The 24241-nt window shown below is 36.6% G+C and overlaps 1 protein-coding gene across 1 annotated transcript; it reads right to left on the reverse strand.

The window, feature by feature from the left end:
• Positions 1–713: 713 nt before the first annotated feature.
• LOC141665386 (uncharacterized) lies at positions 714–20426 on the reverse strand. The gene is made up of 4 exons (XM_074471374.1): positions 19814–20426; positions 19324–19634; positions 1272–1514; positions 714–1097 (listed from the first exon to the last, which is right to left on the reverse strand). The coding sequence occupies exons 1-4, from the start codon at positions 20424–20426 to the stop codon at positions 714–716; spliced, it is 1551 nt and encodes a 516-aa protein (XP_074327475.1).
• Between the last annotated feature and the right edge of the window lie 3815 nt (positions 20427–24241).

Consider the following 24241-nt stretch of genomic DNA (forward strand, 5'->3'; position numbering starts at 1 on the left):
CTCGAGAACTCTGAAACAACTTTAGAATCATTAGTGTGGGTGGCTTTAGCTTCCACCCACTTCGACACATAATCAACAGCCAACAAAATGTATAGAAAAACATTTGAATTCAAGAACGGTCCCATAAAATCAATACCCCAAATATCAAATAACTCAACATTTAAAATAGGATTCATGGGCATTTGATTCTTAGAATTTATGTTTCCTAATCACTGGCATCTATCACAAGTGCTACAAAATTCCTTAGCATCTTTGAAGATTGTAGGCCAATAAAAACCACACTCTAAGACCTTATGTGCAGTTCTGTTCGCTCCAAAGTGCCCTCCGCATGCATAATTATGACAAAACCTTAACGCATATTCAAATTCATTATCAGGCAAACATCTTCTTATTACTAGATCGGGACAATGCTTCCAAAGATATGGATCATCCCACACATAAAATTTTGAATCATGTTTAAGTTTATCCTTTTGTGCACTAGTCAAAGTATTGGGCAACATTCCGGTGTGCAAGTAATTCACAATGTCTGCATACCATGGAATAAAGTGTTTTAGAGCACTTACCTTAATCCAGAGAAGTTGTTCATCCGAAAACGTCTCAGTTATAGGTACATCTTCTTCCTCCCTCACCAAGCGACTCAGATGATCAGCTACAACATTCTCAGATCATTTCTTGTCCTTAATTTCAATGTCAAACTCTTGTAGCAGCAAGATCTAATGAATGAGTCTTGGTTTTGCCTCCTTCTTGGCCAACAAGTACTTTAAGGCCGCATGATCAGTGTACACAATCACTTTTGTACCAAGCAAATATGACCGAAATTTCTCCAAAGCAAAAACAACAGCTAGGAGCTCCTTCTCGGTGGTTGCATAATTGAGTTGTGCATCATTTAAGGTCCTCGAAGCATAATAGATAGCATGCACCTTTTTTCCTTTCCATTGCCCTAGTACAGCTCCAACAGCATAGTCTGAAGCGTCACACATTATCTCGAAGGGCGAATTCCAATCAGGTGCTTGTAAGATGGGAAATGATGTAAGCTTCGATTTCAGCTCCTCAAATGCTAACTTGCATTTATCGTTGAACTCGAACGGAATATCTTTCTAAAGAAGATTAGTTAGAGGCATTGCAATTTTAGAAAAGTCTTGAATGAATCTTCTGTAAAAACCAGCATGCCCAAGAAATGACCTAATCTCCTTAACACTTGTCGGAGCATGTAAATACCGAATCAAGTCAATCTTTGATTTATCCACTTCAATGCCTCTTGAAGAAATTACATGTCCAAGAACAATACCTTGGGTCACCATGAAATGGCACTTTTCCCAGTTCAACACTAGATTTATTTCTTCACACCTTTGCAAAATTAATCCCAAATTTATCAAGCAACCATCAAAATCAACACCAAAGACACTGAAATCGTCCATGAAAACTTCGATAATTTTCCCCACATAATCAGAGAATATGCTCATCATGCATCTCTGAAAAGTCCCAGGCGCATTGCACTGACCGAAAGATAAGCGCTGTTAGATATATTTGATAATGTCATGGCTAATATGTTTTATGTTTAGCTTTCAGAATCTTACGTGAACAGGATAAATCAGTACTTAACTGTTGATCAGTACTTATACTGGAAGTCAGGACTTAAGGATATCAGTACTTATATTATCAGGAGATAATCATCAGAAGATAGATATCAGAACTTAAGTGCTGAAGGACAATCAGATAAGGACAGTAGCTGATTAAAGGAAAGAAGATCGAGATAAACATAAGAAGAGATATGCATGAAGAAGGAATTCCATGAAGAATGGAATACTTGGAAGAAAAGATATCTGATTGATATATTTTAGGAAGCAGAATTATATTCCATATCAATTAGCGATTATCTTGTAACTGTGTAGTATATAAACATAGACATAGGGTTTACACTATAAGTGTTATCATTATTAGAAGAGATTATTCATTGTAACCCTTGCAGCTCTCGTGATATTTGTTCATCACTGAGAGGTAACAGTTCCATACTGTAACAGAGTTTATTGTTTCAATAAAGTTTGTTTTCTGTTACTTAAGTTCTTAAAGTTCGATTTGAGTGTACTATACACTGTATTCACCCCCTCTACAGTGTGTGTGTGACCTAACAATTGGTATCAGAGCCTATCTGTTAACATACATACAGTTAAAGATCCAAACACAATCATGTCGGACACAGAAACTCCAACTAAGCCTACCACAACTGAGGAACCACCAAAGACACAAATTCAGAGTCGGTATGAGACCATCAGAGTCCCCATACTGAGACCATCTGAATATCCCATATGGAAGGTAAGGATGACCATGTTCCTGGAAGTAACAGATTCAGAATACCTTGATAGAATCAAGGAAGGTCCTCACAAACCAACCAAACTCGTTGTTGCAGTTGCAGGTGAAGCAGCAAAGACCGTACCAAAGGAGAAGAGTGATTATACTGTTGAGGACATAGCATCAATTGCTAAGGATGCTAAGGTACGACACTTACTGCATAGTGCCATTGATAATGTAATGTCAAACAGGGTAATCAACTGCAAGACTGCTAAGGAGATATGGGATGCTCTGGAAATAAGGTGTCAGGGAACTGACATAATTAAGAAGAACAGGAAGACAATACTCACTCAAGAGTATGAACACTTTGACTCAAAGACTAATGAGTCATTGAATGATTTATATGATAGATTTGTCAAACTTTTGAATGATTTGTCATTGGTTGATAAAGAGTATGATCTTGAAGATTCAAACCTTAAGTTCCTGTTAGCTCTTCCTGAATGCTGGGATTTGAAGGCAACGACAATAAGAGACAACTACAATCTTGATGAAACAACTCTTGACGAAATCTATGGAATGCTCAAGACTCATGAGCTGGAGATGGAACAAAGAAGCAAGAGGAAAGGAGGAAAGTCAAGGACAGTTGCTCTTAAGGCTGAAGAAGAATTCCCTAAAGCAGCTTCCTCAAAGAAAGACAAGGGTAAAGCTCTTTTCATAAAGTCTGATACTGAGTCATCAAGTTCTGAGAGTGATGATGACTCAGATTCTGAAAGCTTGCCTGAGACTGATGCTGATGAGGAGATGATGAAGCTGTGTGCTCTTATGGTGAAAGGAATCACAAAGATTGCATACAGGAAGTTCAGGAAGGGAAAGAAATTTTCCAGGAAAAGCATAAGTTCTGATAAGAAGAATTTCAGAAGATCTGAAGGCAGAGGAGGAAAGTCTGACAGAGGAGATTACACCAATGTTAAATGCTATAACTGTGGTGAGAAAGGCCACATATCTCCTGACTGCAAGAAGGTAAAGGGTGACAAGGTCAAGGCTCTTGTCACAAAGTTGAAAAGCTGGACAGACACCTCAGACTCTGAAAGTGAGGAGAACTATGCATTGATGGCAAATGCTGATAAAGAAAGTGCTGAGAGCAGTTCTGAAGCTGCTGAAACAAAGGTACCTCAGACTACTTATGCTTTTCATACTGATGATATTAATGAGTTGAGAAGATATCTTAAAACCATGTTTGTTAGCTATAGAGATCAAACTTTAACATGTGAAAGATTAACTTCTGAAAATCTTGCATTCAAGAAAAGGAATGATTTCTTAGAAAGGAGTTAGTCATGTTCCATCAAACTCAGAAGGATAGAGATGATGCTTTTTATGTTAGGAATGAAGTGCTAAAATTAAATGAATCTCTAAAAACTGAGTTAGAAAAGGAAAGAGAGATTATCATGACTTGGACTAACTCTGGCAAAACAACTCAAAATCTGCTAAGTAGTGGAAACTGGAAAGAGGGCTTAGGTTATGGAGAAGATAAGAATGATAAAGGAACTGAAGAAATTAAGCCTGTTGTTAAGCAAAAGCCAAAGTTTAAACCTGTTAAGTTTGTAACTGTAAAGTCTGAAAATGAGAAATCAGAAGTTAAAGAGGAATTAACTTCTGACAAACTAAAACATGAAAAGACAGCTGAAGTGAACATAGGCTTAATGACAAAGAAGCAGCTTAAGCATAAGCTGAAAGATGTCAAGAATGCAAACAAGGTAAAATCACCTAGGAAAAATAGGAATGGAAAGGAAGGTGTGAATAAAAGCAATGATTATAAACCTGTTCCTGATGCTCCTAGGAAAACATGTCATAACTGTTGAAGTTCTAACCATCTGGCTTCTTTTTGCAGGAAGAATAAGAATATTAACTCCTTACCTTCAAAATCAGGAGTTAAGAGTCAGTATGTTAGATACAAACCACAAAATCCTTGTTTTCATTGTGGTAGTTTATGGCATTCCATTTATACTTGTAAGGAATATCATAGTTTGTATTATGATTATTATCAAATAAAACCTTCTTTGAAGAAAGTTTCCATTGTTCTTCTAGTGTAAATTCTGATTCAAAGTCTGATAGTGTAAGTTCTGATAAGAAAAATGTTAACATAAACTCTGATGCTAAATCTGTAATAACCCCAATTTTTGGGAAATTTTTGAAACTCTTATGAATAGTGTTTTTGCTGAATGAGAAAACTTTTCATACCACACTATGTAGGGGTTCTGATATGGATATTCTGAGATTTTATTAGTACTTTATATGGGATATAAGTGTATGTAAAGATCGTCAGAATCCAAATCCGAACACTTTGATTTTTCCCGGAAATACACTAGATACGGAAAGATTTGAGAAAAAGGTAACAGGATAAAAAGGATTTAAATTAAAGGATTATAGGAGAGGATCATAAAAGGAATATAATATATTGAGAAAGGTTAAGGGAACCTAAGTAATAAGATCCCGGGTATGATCCCTCAAACGATAAATGAAAATGAAAGTTAAGCGAACCGTATAACAGATCAGCGGTCATTAGGCAAACAATTAGGAAGTTAATCAAAGGGATTAGAGAGGATGATGTCACCCAACCAATGAGAAGAGGACAAGGAGGGGAGGATGACATCATGAGGATGACACAAGCATGACATGGGAAGGAAGGAGATGTGGTGGCTTTTTAACCACACAAAATCAAGGGCAACTAGGTAATTTACTAAAACAAACACAAAAATCAAACCAACCAAGCCAAGCAAATCATTTTTCATCAAAATCAAAAAGAAACCAAGGCATTGTTCTTCATGCTCTCGGCCAAAACAGAACCAGCACACTAAAACTGCTGTATCTCCTTCATTTCTCACTCAAATATTGTGTTCTATAGCTCATTGGAAAGGTATTGAGATGGCCTACAACTCTTGTTCACAAGTCTCGTCCAAATAATCATAGTAAGATCCTAATTTTTACAGTTCTTTAAATCGGACTTTTAGAAACTTCAAAGCCTAACTTTGTGTTCTTGATTTCTTTGGAAAGATCAAGCTTGTAGGAGGCTCCATAAGGCTTCCTAGCAACTTAACACCTCCCAAGGAAGGTATAAACTTCAAACCCTAGCCTTTACTTTATTTGTTAGTAAGCTTAATGGTTGGTTTTGTGAAATGAGAAGCATGGATTGTGATTATTAGTAGTTTGGTTTGATTTGGAAGTGTTTTGGTAATTGAAGCTTGATTATAGTTCATAGGTCTTGATTGTGGTTGTTTGAGTTGAAAACCTTGGAGATTATGGACTGATGTGGTATGGATTAGGTGAAGTTTTGTTGTATTGATGGTTATGAGTTGGTTGGTGGTTAATTGGAGTAGTTTAAACATTGGTAATCGTGTAAACATAGCCGTCGTAACGTCCGATTTTCTTTGGACTGTTTTTGTGCATAACATTAGGACCCGAGAACCCCCTGCTAGATTATTACCACTGCCATGTTTAGATAGCTCATGTTACGAGCTTCATTTTGATATGTAGTTCGTTCGATTCCGATGCACGGTTTAGGAGAAACGACCGTTTCAAGTAACGGCGTTTCGCGAACGAAACTTTTCCCCTCGCCTTACTTTGAAACATAGGTTAAAGACCAAAAAACGGTTAATTAATGTATGAAACATTTATGGTAAGTGTGTTAGGCAGTTGGTAAGACACTCGCGAAGGAATCGCCTTAAAACTCGTAAAGGTTAAATTATTAAAAATGGTGGAGCCGAGGGTACCCGAGTGACTTAAGCAAATCAGTAAGCGCAAAACGAGCGTTAGAGTCTGAGTTAGTTAGAGTATAGATTTACAAGTGACTTTGGTTTAATTCCAACTTACTTGTTGTTTATAGGTTACCAGACTCATCCCGAGCCATTCGTAACCCCCAGTCGCTCAGGCAAGTTTTCTACCCGATATACTGTTGTTGTGATGTAAATATATGTATATGCATTATCTTGTGATAGTGCATGATTGTTATTAGCAAATTTTGCGATATATTGGAGCATGCTGATATGGTATATATGCATGTCTGTTTCATAATCTGGTTATCTATCTGTTGATTTCAATGCTTATAGTTGCATAATACCTATGCTAGAAATAAGCAAGTAGTTGCGTATACCCTTAGTATAGGGGATAAAAGGTGAACATATTTCTAAACCGGGAGTCGATGTTCCCGAGTATATTATATATATATATATTTATATATATATGGATATAGTTTTTAAAACTATGGATCGAATAAGGTTTATTCGATACCTTTATTTTACTTAATTGAATATTAATTTGAGTATTCATTCGAGGGCTTATGACTCAGTTTATTTTATTATTTGAATATTATTTGAATATTCATTCGAGGGCTTATGACTCAGTTTATATTATTATTGAATATTACTTGGATATTCATTTGAGGATGTATGATTCCTTTATTTTATGAATATTATTTATAGTATTCATTCGAGGTATTATGACTCCGCTTATTACTTAATAATATTCTTTATTGTATTAAAGAATAAGGTGTCGATAATCAAACTTACTTTTGATTATTCAAATAAAGATATTACTTTCGTATAAGTATATCTTTGATTATTTGCTATTCATTTCAAGTATAAGTTTTAATACTTCTACTTCAATTATTTTATAAAGATTATTCTTTATGGGAATATTATTTAAATAATAATATTCAGACATTTTCTAAATATTCTGGGGACTGATTTACTTCATTAAATCAGCTTCACTCCAAACATTCTTAAAAATGTTTTGCGAGTCTTCAAAATGATTTTTTTTAAAAGTTAGAGCGGATCCCAAAACTCATTTTTTAAGATCCTCCTTTCGAAGGGGATTTAAATACTCGCTCAAAACCTGAGGGATCCGGCTCTGTGGTGTGTTTTATATTCGCAACAAGGTTGCTGTTTTGATAAATGAATTGATTACTTACCCAACACTCGGGAAGTAAAATTCTTGGAACAAGTTAATCCATTAACAGGCATCGCCTGGGAAATATCGGTGAGTTCTCCTTTCCAAATAGATACGACTTCTTGGTGGAGCCGTATCAACAAGTTTCTACTTGGGGAAAGTGGGGACAAGCTTTACGTTTCAGAGTCATGGATTTCATCTGAACTAGGAGTGGCGTAAGTGGCCGAGTAGCGCCGGCCCAACCTTATTATATTGGCCCAAATGGCCTGGAAGTTCCGCTAAGGCGGTCCATTCCTTAGGAGTTCAGTGTTCGGTTGACAAGTAAATCCGACAGGTTCTCCTCTACATGTAGAAAATGGTGGGGGTTGTACTACTACGACTGATCATCGTAAGTGATCTTCCTGGCGCGGCAAACTCCCGTAATGAGTTCATCATCCAATTGGATAATTTCTGCAACACTACCCAGAGCACTTCGATAGAAAGGCTACGGTTGGGCGATTGTTGAGTGTTGGCAGGGTCAAGTTTTCAAAATGATATTTGCATCAAATGAAGTATCTCGTAACTTCATTTTATTTTGATGATATTTTAAAGATTTAATCTATTCAAATCTGGTCTTGTAGTCTCATCTACGTGATGAACTTTTGAAACTAATTATAACTTGAACGGTGGTAGTTCAAGTAGTATTTGGAAAAGATATAAGTATATTGGAGTATCTTGTAACTTCATCTTTTAAACTTATATCTAGTAAATGATTATCTTATGCATGACAAAGATTTTCAGAAAAATGTTGAGACAAGGTTAGATATATGAGATCACCTTGCAACGATATTTTTATACAGTTATACACTAGAACTCTGTGTATATTATGCATGGAAGAGGACTTCCAAGATTTTGAAAAGTATATATGTATATATATATACTGAATATTTTGCGACTTCATCGCATTAAGATATCAACTTGGTTCATTTCTTTTGACCAAGACTTTCATGAGTACTATGAGAAGGCTCATATATTGTTAATCATTATACATATTATTTTGGTGGGCTTGCTGCTCACCCTTGCTTTCTTCTTTCATCACACAACATCAGATAGACAAGATGAACCGGACCAAGCTCCCGATTCGCAAGAGGTTAGGAGACGTTCCGCAGTTTTCTAGAAGCACTGATGCCGCCATAGCTGAGGTAGGAACTACCAATAGGCTAGGCTTTCAACTTTTGATGTATCAGATTATGTATATTTATGAATTGTAATAATGGCAAAGAAATGTAAATTTATTCAGAAACCTGTTTAAGGTGTATTGGCATATAATTATGGAATAAAACGACTTGTGATTATTTTTAGATATTCATCTCTGAGACTATAACTTGTGGTGTGTGTGTTTATTGTGGGGTCACAGTACAGAGTAGTTGATTATTTATTAAGATTGGGTGTTGTTAAGGGAAATGGAACTCGTGACAACCCGGATCCCCGACCCCGGATTTGGGGGTGTTACAAAATCCGCTGCAAATGTTAACAAACTTAATAAGGCCAAAGGATCCAAACAAGTCTGGGTCCTTAAAACTAATAATTAGTGGTTTTTGTGATTGCAGGGCAACAGGAAAAATATTCTAGTTCTGGACAGTGGATGTTCAGGACATATGACTGGAAATAAGGCCCTGCTATCAGACTTTGTGGAGAAAGCTGGCCCAAGTGTTTCTTATGGAGATGGCAACATTGGAAAAACATTGGGATATGGCAATATCAATCTTGGAAATGTCATAATTAAACAAGTAGCTCTGGTCTCAGGACTTAAACACAACCTACTGAGTATAAGTCAAATCTATGACAGAGGTTATCATGTTGATTTCTTTGAAGAACACTGTGAAATTGTGAGTAAATCTAAAGGCAAAGTTGTTCTGAAAGGATACAAACGTGGTAACATTTATGAAGCTAAGCTTTCAACAAGTACTGATGGTTCTGCAATCTGTCTGTTAAGTAGAGCATCAATTGAAGAAAGCTGGAATTGGCATAAGAAACTCTCTCATTTAAATTTCAACAATATAAATGAACTGGTCAAGAAAGATCTTGTGAGAGGATTGCCAAACACAGTATTTGCTCCTGATGGTCTTTGTGATTCATGTCAGAAAGCCAAACAAAGAAAATCTTCATTCAAGAGCAAGACTGAATCATCAATTCTTGAGCCTTATCATCTTATACATGTTGATCTATTTGGTCCAGTAAATGTCATGTCTATTGCAAAGAAGAAGTATGCGTTGGTCATAGTGGATGAGTTCACCAGATACACATGGGTGTATTTCTTGCACAAAAAAATTGAAACTGCATCTATCTTGATTGATCATGTCAAACAGCTGGATAAAATGGTCAAAGATTCTGTGAAAATTTTAAGGAGTGATAATGGCACTGAGTTCAAGAATTTGATAATGGAAGAGTTCTGCAAAAGCCATGGAATAAAGCAGGAATTTTCTGCTCCTGGAACTCCACAGCAAAATGGAGTTGTTGAAAGGAAGAATAGAACTCTCATTGAAGTTGCACGTACAATGCTTGAAGAAGCAAAGCTTCCAACCTATTTCTGGGCTGAAGCTGTGCAGACTGCTTGTTTTACTCAAAATGCAACACTCATTAACAAGCATGGAAAAATACCATATGAGATGGTGAAGAAAAAGAAGCCAAATCTGAAATATTTTCATGTATTTGGATGCAAGTGTTTTGTTCTCAAGACTCATCCTAAACAGCTATCAAAGTTTGATCTAAAAGCTGATGAAGGAATCTTTGTTGGATATCCACTTTCCACAAAAGCCTTCAGAGTCTATAATTTGAGAACAAAAGTGGTCATAGAATCTATCAATGTCTCTTTTGATGACAAGAAGATCACTGGTCTTAAAGATTTCATTGACCATGATCAGCTGAGATTTGAAAATGAAGACTCATATTCTGATACTGAAAATCCTGACAGTCTAAGTCCTGATACGGCAAACTCTAATGGATTAAACTCTGATGTTATTGAAACTGTGGTGACTACGTTAAAGGAAGATGCACCTATGCAGGGGGAGCATACTCAAGATCCTACCACATCTCAAGAAACATCAGAACATGCATCTGGCTCTTCAAGTTCTGATTCGTCAAGTTCTGATAAGCCAAGTTCTGATAGTGCTGAAAATCTAAATACTGAAGAATCCAACTCAGAGAGCATAGTTTCAGGGGGAGCATCAGAAAATGAAAATGAAGATAGCATGGATCATGGGGGAGCATCCAGTTCTAGAGAAAACCTTCCATCTGCAAGGAAGTGGACAAAATCACATACACCTGATTTGATAATTGGAAATCCTGATGCAGGTGTCAGAACTAGAACAGGTACTTCAAATGAGTGTCTTTACAATTCTTTTCTCTCTCAGACTGGGCCAAAGAAAGTGGAAGAAGCTCTTCAAGATGCTGATTGGGTGCAAGCAATGCAGGAAGAGTTGAATGAATTTGAAAGAAACAAAGTCTGGACCCTAGTGCCAAGACCAAAGAATAGATCTGTTGTTGGTACAAAGTGGGTATTCAGAAACAAAATTGACAGTGATGGCATAATTACAAGGAATAAGGTAAGGCTGGTTGCAAAAGGATATTCTCAACAGGAGGGAATTGATTATGATGAAACATTTGCACCAGTTGCTAGGTTAGAAGCCATAAGGATATTTTTGGATTATGCTGCTCACAAAAAGTTTACTGTCTTTCAAATGGATGTGAAAAGTGCTTTTCTCAATGGAGAATTGGAGGAAGAGGTATATGTTGAACAACCTCCAGGTTTTGTAGATACCAAACATCCAGATTATGTCTACAGGCTTGATAAAGCACTTTATGGACTTAAGCAAGCTCCTAGAGCATGGTATGAGACTTTAGCTCAGTTTCTTCTGGAAAGTGGATTCAACAGAGGGACAATAGACAAAACATTGTTCTACCTCAACCATGGAAAGGACTTACTTCTGGTCCAGATTTATGTTGATGATATCATTTTTGGATCTACAAATGACAAACTTTGCAAGAAGTTTGCCAAACTAATGCAGTCAAGATATCAGATGAGTATGATGGGGGAACTTAGCTATTTTCTGGGCCTTCAAGTCAAGCAGAATGAGGAAGGCACTTTTATTTGTCAAACCAAGTACACCAGAAACTTGCTAAAGAAATTTGGAATGCAAGATTGTTCAAGTGCATCCACTCCAATGGCCACTGTGACAAAACTGGATAAGGATACCGGTAAATCAGTAGATATTACTGACTACAGAGGTATGATTGGCTCTCTACTCTATCTAACTGCTAGTAGACCTGATATCATGTATGCTACCTATCTTTGTGCAAGATTTCAAGCAGATCCAAGAGAACCTCACTTAACAGCTGTAAAAAGAATCTTTAAGTATCTTAAAGGAACAGCTGCTCTGGGATTATGGTATCCTAGAGAATCAGATTTTAAACTAATAGGTTACTCAGATGCAGATTTTGTAGGTTGCAAAATTGACAGGAAAAGCACAAGTGGAAGCTGTCAATTTCTTGGAGGCAGATTGGTTTCTTGGTACAGCAAGAAACAAAAGTCAATTTCCACATCAACTGCTGAAGCAGAGTATATTGCTGCAGGAAGCTGTTGTGCACAGATTCTTTGGATGAAGAATCAGTTACTGGATTATGGGTTAACATATTTCAAAATCCCTATTTACTGTGATAATCAAAGTGCTATTGCTATGACAGGTAATCCAGTTCAACACTCAATGACAAAGCACATCAGCATCAGGTACCACTTCATCAGGGAACATGTGGATGAAGGTACAGTGGAATTGCATTTTGTTCCCACAGATCAACAATTGGCAGATATCTTCACAAAACCATTATGTGAAGCTACTTTTACAAGATTGGTAAATGAACTTGGAATGGTTTCAGGTTCTTTCTCTAAATCTGCTTAGACTTGTTCTATGTTATCAGACTTTATGCTCAGTATTTACAGAATTAATCTCATTGTATATTCTGTGCTTAATTGATAAATGTCTTTAAGTACTGACTGTTGTCTGATATATGTTTCTAAACTCTGATAAGTGATATATTTGTTCTAGTACCTATTCAATTCTATGAGGATAACTGTGCTAGATAACTGACCTAATAGTCTTTAATAAACAAATGATTCCATGTAAGAAGTAATTATTTCGGTGGAAATCTTATGACACTAGCAAATTCTGATAATTGAGCTTAGTTAAGTTTACTTTGTATATCTTATTACTAAGTCACAAATTAGAATAATGCTACTCATCTGTTAAGTTCTGATACTAGTAAAACTGCTGAATGTACTAAGTGCTGATAAACCTCACTTATCAAAAGAAAAAGCAAAAAGATCAAAGAATAAAATCAGGTACTCCTTTGAGATCTAGAGTAAAAATGTGGAAGGGACGACCCAAGTGCATTGCTGGTATTAAGTAAATATGCATTAGAAAAGCAAAATATTTTCTTGGTGACTTTTCACACTCTATGATTACTGGAGAAATACTCTGAAAATAGCATAAATTATGATAAACAGTCGTGACTCACTTACACTGAGAAGCCACTGTAAAATAGAATTGCAAAAGATGCATAAAATTAGCACAAAACAGTTGAGATGGATTCAAGCATGAACTCATTCATCAGTAGGTTTCAGGACAATGACAGATCTTTAGCAAAATTTTAGTTATGCCTTATTTCTAAGATGTACTGAAGTGAATCAGACTTTACTCTTTGTCTGTTTTTAGCTTAATGCACACACTAATCACTCCATCTGAATGATGAAAATTTCTGTGGTGGTCTATGTTTTTTTAGATAAACAGTCATAGTGTCATTATTGCACAAATTATGAGGACAAGTTCTAAGTTACACGTTCTGATGATTAAGTTCTGACATCCATAACTCAGAACTTGTATGAGGATTTACTAAGATGGGCATTCCTTTTTCGAGTTAATAAATTATGTTCTGATGACTGTTAAGTTCTGGTATAGGTCTATGTTCTGATTTCTCAGTCTAATCCTTTACTTGGCTTATCTGTGAATAAAATTTGATAACAGTCTCAGTTCGAACTAGAATATGTTGAAGTGGAAGATTAATAGTCACTATGATTAGGATTAATGGTATTCGTACTTGAACAGTCCACTGTTTCTTGTGTCTTGTGCGGTCTAGACCATGATTCCTCTTTCCAATGACTGTTATTCTTTTTCAAAGTCTAGGGAGACGAGGTAGAATTAATTCTACATGTCAGCATTAAATATCTTTGCGTCTCTTGGCATTCTCTTGCCTATATAAGCAACCACTTCACATCAGTCTTTCCATCACATTCTTCTCACACACTTATCCTCCTTTTTCTGTCAAAAACACAATGGTTCGATACAACATGTTTTTGAACTACCAAACCTTCAATATGGAGCTAAGTTGTGCCGAGTGGCAGCAGGAGTGGCATGTAACAGCCATTCCTGAGGAGATCTGGGATTCTGTCCCACAGGAGGTGCTGACTCACCTTCTGTTCTTCTATATGGACTACCATCGCCATCTGGAGCGATTGGAGGAGGAAAGGCGGGAAGCTATCCGTCAGCAAGAGCGAATCATCCGACTCGCCATCTTGTTTGTCGAAGATAGGAAGAGGAAGATGACTTAATCTTGTCTTCTTCCTGTTCTTCTTCATCCTCAGCTTTGTCAGGCTTCTTAGCTAGGACTAAAGCTGTTGATGTTAGGATTAGGAGCTTAGGGAAAATCTTGTATAAGTATTGATGTAATTTCCATTTCATAAATGTATTGTCTTGATATATTAATGAAAGTTGTTTTTACTTCAAGATTTTGTCTCTGAGTTCTTTCATCTTGTGTTGATAAATCCTGATTGATGTTCTGATGACCATATATATTTTGTTTTATATTAAGTTCTGATTCATTTTCAGCACTTACTCATCTAATTTATCTTGGTCATTTTCATGTGATGTATTTTCAGAATATCAATGATGCAGTGAAAAATATTTCAATCAGTACTAATGGTTTAAATTTTGAATTAAAACTGTTTCTCTTGATTAATGGAACGGTTTTTCCTTGAAACAAGGCAACTGGGTAAGTAATGATTCCTATTTTCTCGAGCCCAGTAACTGACCGTTATTACTGCATGTCTGACAGGTGTCCAACGGTAACATTTTTTTTTGTTCAGAGTATAAGTACAACAGAGAGAAGATTTCTTTAATCTTTTATTTTCTTTATACTTTCTCTCTCTCCTTACTTTTACTCTCTTTCTCCTTCTTTCTCACGTTGGTTTTTCATACAGACATTATCTCAAACACCCAACAGGCATACTTGAATCTCAATATTTTTTCACATGGCACCAAAGGATTTAATCATTGATGGAGCAAAGTTTGTTCCAAACAACTATGCTGCAATTCTTGATCATGCTGAAGCTCCATCTGAATTGCACTTTGTGCAAGATCTTCTTGCACATAGTGAGGTCGGGTATGCATTAACACAGCCTGAATTCTTTTCAAGCCAACAAGTTCTGAGGTTCTGGAGGACTGGAGTTTTTGATGATGGTGGTAAACGTGGAACTCCCAGTATTATCTTCCAAGTGGGTGATTCATCCTTTGTAGTTACTCCTGGTACAGTACGCAGGGCTTTACATCTTCCAGAAGATTGTACTTTCTCAATTCCAGAGGACTCAGCCCTTCGGGAGTTAATGGCTGAATTGGGATATGAAAAGAGTCTGACAAAACTTGGACAGTTGAAACGGGCTAATATCAGAAGAGAATGGAGTTTCTTCTTTGATTGCATCACCAAAGCTTTTGGGAACAAATGTTCAAATTTTGATGCTATCCCAATTCTGAGTCAGCACATAGGGTATGCTATTATTCATCAAACTCATTTTCATTTCGCAACTGGAATAATTGGTTTTATTGGGGATAGGATGACAGAGGATCGAGATGTTGTTTATTTTGCTAGATTCTGTCAACTTATTTACACTTACTGTACTGATGAACCTCATTTAGTCAGCACTCAAACCCCACCTTTTAAGGTTGCAAAACGATACTTTAATGACCTGGTAAATGCAGATACTAAGAAAAAAGTGGTTAGACCATTACAGATTCCTAAGTCTGTAAAACAGATCCTGGTAAATGCTGATCCTGATACTTATAGATCTGTTTACTCTGATGTCCAACCAACTCCAAACACCCAAAATCCATCAACCTCAGTACCTACCTCTCATTCTACTCAACCTACCCTCAGAACTTATCTCAAATCCTATCTCTCCACTTCACAGACTGCTCAACCTTCTTCTTCAGCACCTACTGTGAAGCCTACATCCTCTAAGCCAAAGAGAACAAAGATTGTTCCTCAAACACCTCAAAAGAGGAGGAGGATTACTTTGAGAGATGAATCAGATTCTGAGGATCAGATTCCTTCTTCAGAACCTGTGGTAAATGAAGCTAAGAAAGCAACTTCTCAGAAGGATTCTGAAATTGGGGGTTCTAGGCTTCTTAAGAGGCTTAGACGAATGATAGTTCCTGAAACTCCCAAGGAATCCAAATTAACAAGGAAGTACAAGAAACAGAGGGCACAAAGGCCAGTTTCAGATGATGAGGAGGAAGCAGCTAAGGAAGGGGATCAGGAATCTCTGATCTCACAAGACAAGGAATTTGCTCCAGTCACTTCTTCTCCATCAACTCCATCTCAGGAAGTTGTATCTGACAAGGCTAACTCACCATCTGTGTCTCTTGTTGATCCAGGCACAAGTGCTGAAATTGATATTCAGAACCTGGTTGTGCCTGAAATACTTTTCATAGAAGCTCCAACAGCAAATACTCCTTCCACAACACCTGTTACTGATGCTGTTCAAACTCCAGAGTTATCAACAACACCTTCTCTGCATCAAGATGCTGATGATTAGATTTTAGGTGAGCATCAGGATATGGCTGTTGATCAGAACATAGTATCAGATCAGCAATTAGAGGATGTTGAAGCCTCCATTGCTACTCACACTGTTGTCTTATCAGATGATACTGATTCTTTAAGTTCTGATGCTGCAAATATTGGAGATACTGGTGAAGCTGCTCCAACTGTAGATGTTGATAAAGCAGGTCCTTCAGGACATACTCCTCCATCGACTCTTCCTAAGTCTGAACTGGTAAAGGAGTTTGTTATCAGGGATGCACCAGTGCCTTGGAGTGAAACTCCTGCAGGTCAGGAGTGGACTAAGGAATGGAACTCCGTTTCATGTGTTCCAAATGCTTTACATCTTGCTAAGCACTTGACTAAAGCTGATGAAATGTTAAATTCTGATGATTTTAAAACCCAGCTTAGAGTCACTTCATTGAGTACTAAACATCTACAAGGTCTTCATTCAACTACTCATGCAGAGCTACACAAGATTCAGGAGAACTTTATCAAACAGGAACAAGTTTGGAAAATTGATAAGAAAAAGTTCTTTCAACCTACCATTGACAGGATTGCTTATATTGAGAAAACTCAAGAGAAACAACAAGCTCAGATTGATCAAATTCTGACAAATCAAGCTTCTCAGCAATCGCAACTTACTGAAATCCAGACCTCAGTGGAACTACTTATCTCTCTTTTACTACCTGCTGATGCCAAAAAGGGGGAGAAGGTAATTAAGTCCAAATGCAAAACCAATAAGACACTGCAAGGAAAGGATAATGGAAAAGATGACCAAGGAAACTCTGGAATGGGTAGCGGTCATAGTCAAGGTAGAAGGTTTACATCAAGACAAGCTAGTCACAGAACAAGTTCTGATACTGGGAAAAGAATAAGTTCTGCTGCTGGTAAAAGGATAAGTTCTGATGAACTTCTAGATCTTGATGAGGAAATGTCAAGACAGTTATTTCTTCAAGAAAATCCAGGAATGGACTTGGAAAGTTTAAAGGAAGAAGAAGCCAGACTTAAATCAGAGAAAGTCACATCTAAATCTGAAGCTTCTGGTAAAAAGTCACTTCCAAAACTTAAAGGCATTGTGATCAAAGGAAGGACACATACTGAAGCAACATTGGCTAGATCACAACCACAGATAGATCCAAGATCCAAGGGTAAAGAAAAGGTTGGTGAACCTATCAAGGGTTATGTACCTCCTGAGGAAGAAGAAATTTCTGATGAAAAAGATGATCTTGCTCTGACTTCAAGAAAAGTTTTTAAAATAACCTCTGACATGGCTCAAGTTGTTCAGAGTCAAGATATTGTAAGTTCTGATATTCAGAAGAAGCAAGTAACCTCTGACAGAGCTCAAGTTAACTTGATATCAGAAAATAGATCAAAGACACTCCTACCAGGATTCACTAAAGCAAAACAGACTCAATCTTTGAAGACTACTGCAAGTGGTTTTGAAGCAAGAGTAGTTACTGGAAAGGAAGCTAGAGATAAAACTGGATTGGGAAGTGCTGATGAAAGAAGAGTACACAACACTACCAATGATCCAACTTCCTTGAGTGAACCAGGTATTGGAGCAAATCCTGAGAGATTGAATCAACTGGAATCTGTACAGATGGTTTACCATACCTACTTGAAAGAATACATCATGTTGTATTTCATGACAGATGGTAGGGTTTATCATATAAGACAAAATGCCATTCCTTTGAAGTATTTTGAAGAATTGGAGCATATACTTTTCTTACTTCAAGTGGATGACAGAATAACAGAGACTGCTGCAAACTACTTAAAAGAACAGATTCAGAGACAGAAAAGGCTTTATTCTGTTAAGTCTGACAGCATATATGTTCCAAAGTACAGAGATCACAATGGTGATATTGTTGATATGAAGCCTAATACTGCACAGATCAGAACGTATCTTGGTATTAAGGGACTTGAATTCAATCTTGAGTCTGACAAAGCTTATGTCATAAGACTAGATCAGGAGTTGAGAAAAGCAAAGATTAATGATCTCAGAGCTGCAATCTTTCAAACTGGTGAAGATACTGCAGAGCTTAAAGATGTTAAAAGGAGAATGATTGATGAATTAAGATATGCTGAGAAATGTTTGTTGAAGAACTATCTCAGAACAACTCCTGACATCAGAGAGATCAGAAAATGAAGAAGCCAAGTCGAAGATCTACAACTGCTTAAATTCTGATATTTATACAGATTGAAGTTGTTATCAGAAGTTGAAATTGGTAAAAACTTTAAGGACTGTAAGTTGTAGTTATCTAGTCTATTTCTCATGTATTTGTACTTAATGTTTTTGACATCATCAAATATCTGTTAAACTTGTATATTTTGTTAATTTACAAGTTGGGGGAGATTGTTAGATATATTTGATAATGTCATGGCTAATATGTTTTATGTTTAGCTTTCAGAATCTTACGTGAACAGGATAAATCAGTACTTAACTGTTGATCAGTACTTATACTGGAAGTCAGGACTTAAGGATATCAGTACTTATATTATCAGGAGATAATCATCAGAAGATAGATATCAGAACTTAAGTGCTGAAGGACAATCAGATAAGGACAGTAGCTGATTAAAGGAAAGAAGATCGAGATAAACATAAGAAGAGATATGCATGAAGAAGGAATTCCGTGAAGAATGGAATACTTGGAAGAAAAGATATCTGATTGATATATTTTAGGAAGTAGAATTATATTCCATATCAATTAGCGATTATCTTGTAACTGTGTAGTATAAAAACACAGACATAGGGTTTACACTATAAGTGTTATCATTATTAGAAGAGATTATTCATTGTAACCCTTGCAGCTCTCGTGATATTTGTTCATCACTGAGAGGTAACAGTTCCATACTGTAACAGAGTTTATTGTTTCAATAAAGTTTGTTTTCTGTTACTTAAGTTCTTAAAGTTCGATTTGAGTGTACTATACACTGTATTCACCCCCTCTACAGTGTGTGTGTGACCTAACAAGCGCCTAAAGGCAAAAGTACCAAAAGAGCATGTAAATGTTATCTTCTCTTGATCTTCGGGGCCTATAGCGATTTGATTATATCCGGAGTATCCATCCAAGAAACAGTAATAAGAACGGACAGCCAACCTCACCAACATTTGATCAATGAATGGCAAAGGAAAATGATCCTTCCTTGTAGCATTATTGAGAGGCCTGTAATCAATACAAACTCTATGACCAGTGATGGTTCTTTAAGGCACCAACTCGTTCTCCTCATAGGATAAATGATTCCATTATCCAATAGCTTGATGACTTCTTTCTTCACAACTTCCATCATAGGAGGATTAAGTCGACATTGAGGTATTCTCACATGTTTTGCACCTTCTCCCAAGTGAATACGATGAACACATAATGTGGGACTGATTCCTCGAATATTTGCTAAGCACCACCCAATAGCTTTCATATGTTTGCTAACTACCTTCACCACTTTTTCTTCTTGTTCAGACGTGAGCTTTGATGAAATTATGATAGGCAATGTCTCTTCCTTCCCTAAAATGCGTATTTGAGATGAGAAGGCAATGGTTTGAGTTCTAGTTGAGGTGCTTGAACAATTGATGGCAACTGCTTCTAAGTGGAATTAAGAGGTAGTACCAAGTTTGTCACATCTTTGACAAAATCCACTCCATTTAGAGCTTTGCAGTGCTCCATCATACTATAAGTATAAATACCTGAACCCTCGACAATGACTTCAAAATTCCCTTCCTTGTCAATACCGATGCCCTGTGAAATTAATGTCTCTAGTTCATCTTCTTTCATCAACTCGAAGTACTTTTGTGCAACATCTCCTGTTGTGCTCAATGCATAGCACATCTCGGTGTCCATGGGGTACCTCATCATCTCGAACATGTTGAACTTTATAGTTTCATTATCAAAATCCATACTAAGCTCTCCTCTTGCCATATCAATCCTTGTTTGAGCAGTGCACATGAATGGTCTCCCAAGAATTAATTGTGCATTAGGTGCTTCTCCTATGTCCAAGATATAAAAATCAGCTGGATATTGAAACCTGCCAACCTGCACAAGAACATCCTCCAAAACACCTTTTGGGTAAACGTGAGATCTGTCAGTTAATAAAATCGTAACACCATCTGTTTTAAGTTCAGTTTTAGTACACAGTTTCTTATAAAGACTAGATGGCATAACATTAATCGACGCACCCAAATCAAGTAAAGCATTTTCAAATTTAGAGTTACCAATGGTGCAAGGAATAGTAAAACTCCTGGGATCCTTACACTTGGTTGGCAATTTTCCTTGCAAAATTGCAGAGACATTTTCTTTCATCTCAACAACCTATCTTCCCTTTAGCATCCTTCGTTTAGTACACAAGTCATTCAATACCTTGGCATATGCTGGTAGATTCTGATTGCATTCCAGTAGAGGCAAATTTATATGCACTTTGCGAAAGGTCTCCAAAATATTTGTCTCTAGTGCACTCTTTTTGTCTGAACCAACCTAGCAGGAAAAGGCACATAATCGAAGTGACTATTAGTAATAACTGGATTTGAAGAATTAAGATATTTACCAGCAGATTTTGGTGAAGTTTGCGCCTCCAACTCTTTGTGCTCGCTTTCAGCTTCATTCTTTTTCTCATGCAAGATCTCATGAGCTTGTGAATCATCACTTTCTTCAATTTTTTTATTGTGTGAAGCTTTTTCAGTTCCTGGATCTCTCTCTACTCCATGCATATCCACTTCATTTTCCAGTACCTTTCAAGTCGGGATGACATTCCTTCCACTTTTGGTGGTAATGATGTTTGCATGCTCAAATTTCAAATTGGGATGTGTAGTTCCAGGCAATCGTCCAGGCTCATGCTCTTCATTTATCTTCTTGATCACATCCTCAAGTTGCTTCTGCATCTCTTTAATGTCTTGAGAATTTGTAGTGCATTGTTTTTGCATCTCCATTTGCCCATCAACCAATTTAGACAATAATATTTCAATATTGTTGTCACCACCCATGTTTTGGGAACCTTGCCCCCTTTGCTGAAAACCAGGAGGTGTAGAAGTGTTTTGGAATTGAAATTCATTCAAAGCATTGCTAGTGTTTCCATACCTCAGATTGGGGTTATCCCTCTATCTTGGATTATAGGTGTTCGAGAACTGATTTCCACCTTGATTGGAAAATCCAATAGCATTAACATCCTCATAAGAAGGATCCATCAACGTAGGACATGCATCAATAAAATGTCCAGGAGTTGAACAAATTCCACAAACTTGAGCCTTTGGTGTTTTACCACTCAACATTAATGCACTTAGCTTCTCAATGTTCTCCTCAATCTTTGACAGTCTTTGATCAGAACCAGCTCCTTGATTTACACCTGGCATTGCACGACTCTCATATTGAAGTTCATTTGCAGCTCCCTTAGCAATAAGTTTCTCAGCGGCATCATGAGATAAATCCATAAAAGCACCTTGTGCGGCAGAATTCAAATGTCTCTTCTCACCTTCAAGAAGACCTTGGTAAAAGAAATGTGAAAGGCATATGGCATAGCCTATTTATATATTCGAGGATATAACTCAACTCAAATAAGAATGTAATAAGTAAATAGTGGATCTATCGTCAGAGAGATCTCACAAAGTAACATCTGTCAAAGGGTTAAGAAACATTATTCATCTACAGACTTGAAGACTTAATTCACTGGAAGAAGCTCAAGAAATTGATCAAGCCTCAGTGATATAAATCAAGATTGTGGATTTAATCAAGTGACAGAGATCTCGTCAGGGTATCAATTAATTACAAGGATTTAATCTGAAGAAAATCAAGAGTATCAAGGTCAAGGCTTGAAGAAACGTCACGGAAGTTAGTCACTCATGAACCAGACAGTACATCGAGTGTCAACATTGAAGTGGTGGAATTGATTCATAATTGACAGTAATTTTCAGAAGATTTTCAGAAGAATGGTTGCTGCTCAAGATTAGTATTAATTCTCTATTAATTAATTAAGTCAAATAATTTAATTAAGAAAATAAATTATATCTGCAAAGATTAATTTATTGATTAATTGAATTAATTGATTAATTGAATTAATTGATTAATTAATTCAGAATTAATATTAAGGATTTTCAGAATTATTATTAGATTAAAATCTATTAATAATTCAGTAAGACAATGTGATTTGAACTACTATGACAATCGGTATGATAATTGATAGTCATATCGAAAGTCTTGCTAGTTCATTCTGATTGTCTTGCTAGCTATTAGGATTGTCTTGCTAGTTCAAGAGGATAGTCTCACCGAAAGTCCTACCAGTTCAAATGGATTGTCATACCAGTTCATTTGATTGTCTTGCCGAAAGTCTTGCTGAGTAAACTGGATTGTTCTGTTTACTTAAACAACAAAAACACAGCAGAAGACATTCATGCAATAATTCAACAGAAAACACAAGTCAAGAACACAGCAGAAAACAAAGGCACAACATTTTATTTTTCATCTGCTTTATTCAAGATCAAAATTCTATATTGAAAAGTTAAATCCAATCCACTAGAATTATTTATCTTGTTCTTGTGTATCAATCTAGCGGATTAAAATCCCTAGAACTTAATCTCATATCGCATTTAGCATTTGATCTTTTAATTGCAAAAATAGAAAAAGTTCATGTCGAATTTATTCTAGATTTGTAATAATTGATTTGAGATTAATCCCTTGTAACCGATACCGTAGTTGTAACACCTTTCAAGTTTAATAAAAGTTTTATTTAACTTGAATTTTGTTTCACATTTTTATTCTACATTTTATTCGATTAAACGGTATTGTTTGCATTCAACCCCCCCTTCTACAAACAAATTGGGACCTAACAATTGGTATCAGAGCCTTCTGATTAACGTACAAATCTAGATCCTAGACTTTTGTGTTTCTTTCACTTCTTGAATTTTTTATTCACTAAAAAAATTCATAATGACTACACAAAAAGTTGGAACCGTTAAAATTCCACTTTTCGATAAAGAAAATTATGTTATGTGGAAGAAGAAGATGCTACTGTTTTTACAAGTTGCTAATCCCAAATATTTGCAAGTGTTAAAGAAGGGTCCAAAAATTCCTATGGTTATTGAACCAGATGTAATAGAAAATGATGTGGTGATCACCAAAGCGAGAACTTATGTGAAAGATCCTGAGGATTTCTCTCCTGCTGAAATAGAAGAAGCCTCCCTGGATGCTAGCCTTCAATTAATTTTAGTAGATTCCCTTAATCCCTTGATGAATACACATGTGTTGAATTGTAAAGATTCCAAACATATCTGGGAAACTATTGAGATTATTAATGAAGGCACAGAGGAAGTTAGGGAGAACAAGCTAGAAATCCTAACCTCTGAGTATGAATACTTTAAATCCAATCCAGGAGAAGGAATCACTGAAGTGTTTGAGAGGTACAATGCATTGATCAACAACCTGAACATTAATGGTAAATACTATTCCATCAGGGAGGTCAACAAAAAGTTCCTTTTAACACTGCCAACTCATCTCGAACATAGAATCACTGCCATAAGAGAAGCAAGAGATCTGAGTGAGATTTCTTTGGAAAGGCTCTATGGTGTGTTAAAGACTTATGAGTTGGAGCAGATTCAGCAGAAGGAAGTTTACGGGAAAGGAAGAGTGGTCAGCACGTCTACTGCTCTAGTAGCTGATGAACAACAACAACAACCACAATATCAACAACAATCTCAACAGTCAGAAAGAATGATACAGTCTTCCAAGGTTGAAGATAATGTGATAGTAGCAGAATTTGATCCTCCTACTACAAATCAATCAGGAGATGATTATTATTCCTTGGAAGAACTGGAGCAATTGGAGGATGAGTCAATGGCCCTGATTGTCAAGAGATTCTCAAATGTCAGATTCAAAAGGAATCCCAAGTTCAAGTACAAGTCCAACTACAATAGATTCCAGAAAGGTGGATCTTCATCCTCTAACACCAGCAGTGGTGGGTATAAAACAGGGATGGTTGATCGAAGCACCATTCGATGCTTCAACTGCAATGAGTTGGGACACTTTTCCACAGAATGCAGGAAGCCAAAACAAGCAAGGAAGAACTCTTACGATTCTAATCAAAAGAGTAAATCTGAAAGGGCTTACCTGGCAAAGGGAAGAAGCTGGGATGA

This window comes from Apium graveolens, chromosome 6, assembly GCF_009905375.1.
Source record: "Apium graveolens cultivar Ventura chromosome 6, ASM990537v1, whole genome shotgun sequence".
Taxonomy (NCBI): domain Eukaryota; kingdom Viridiplantae; phylum Streptophyta; class Magnoliopsida; order Apiales; family Apiaceae; genus Apium; species Apium graveolens.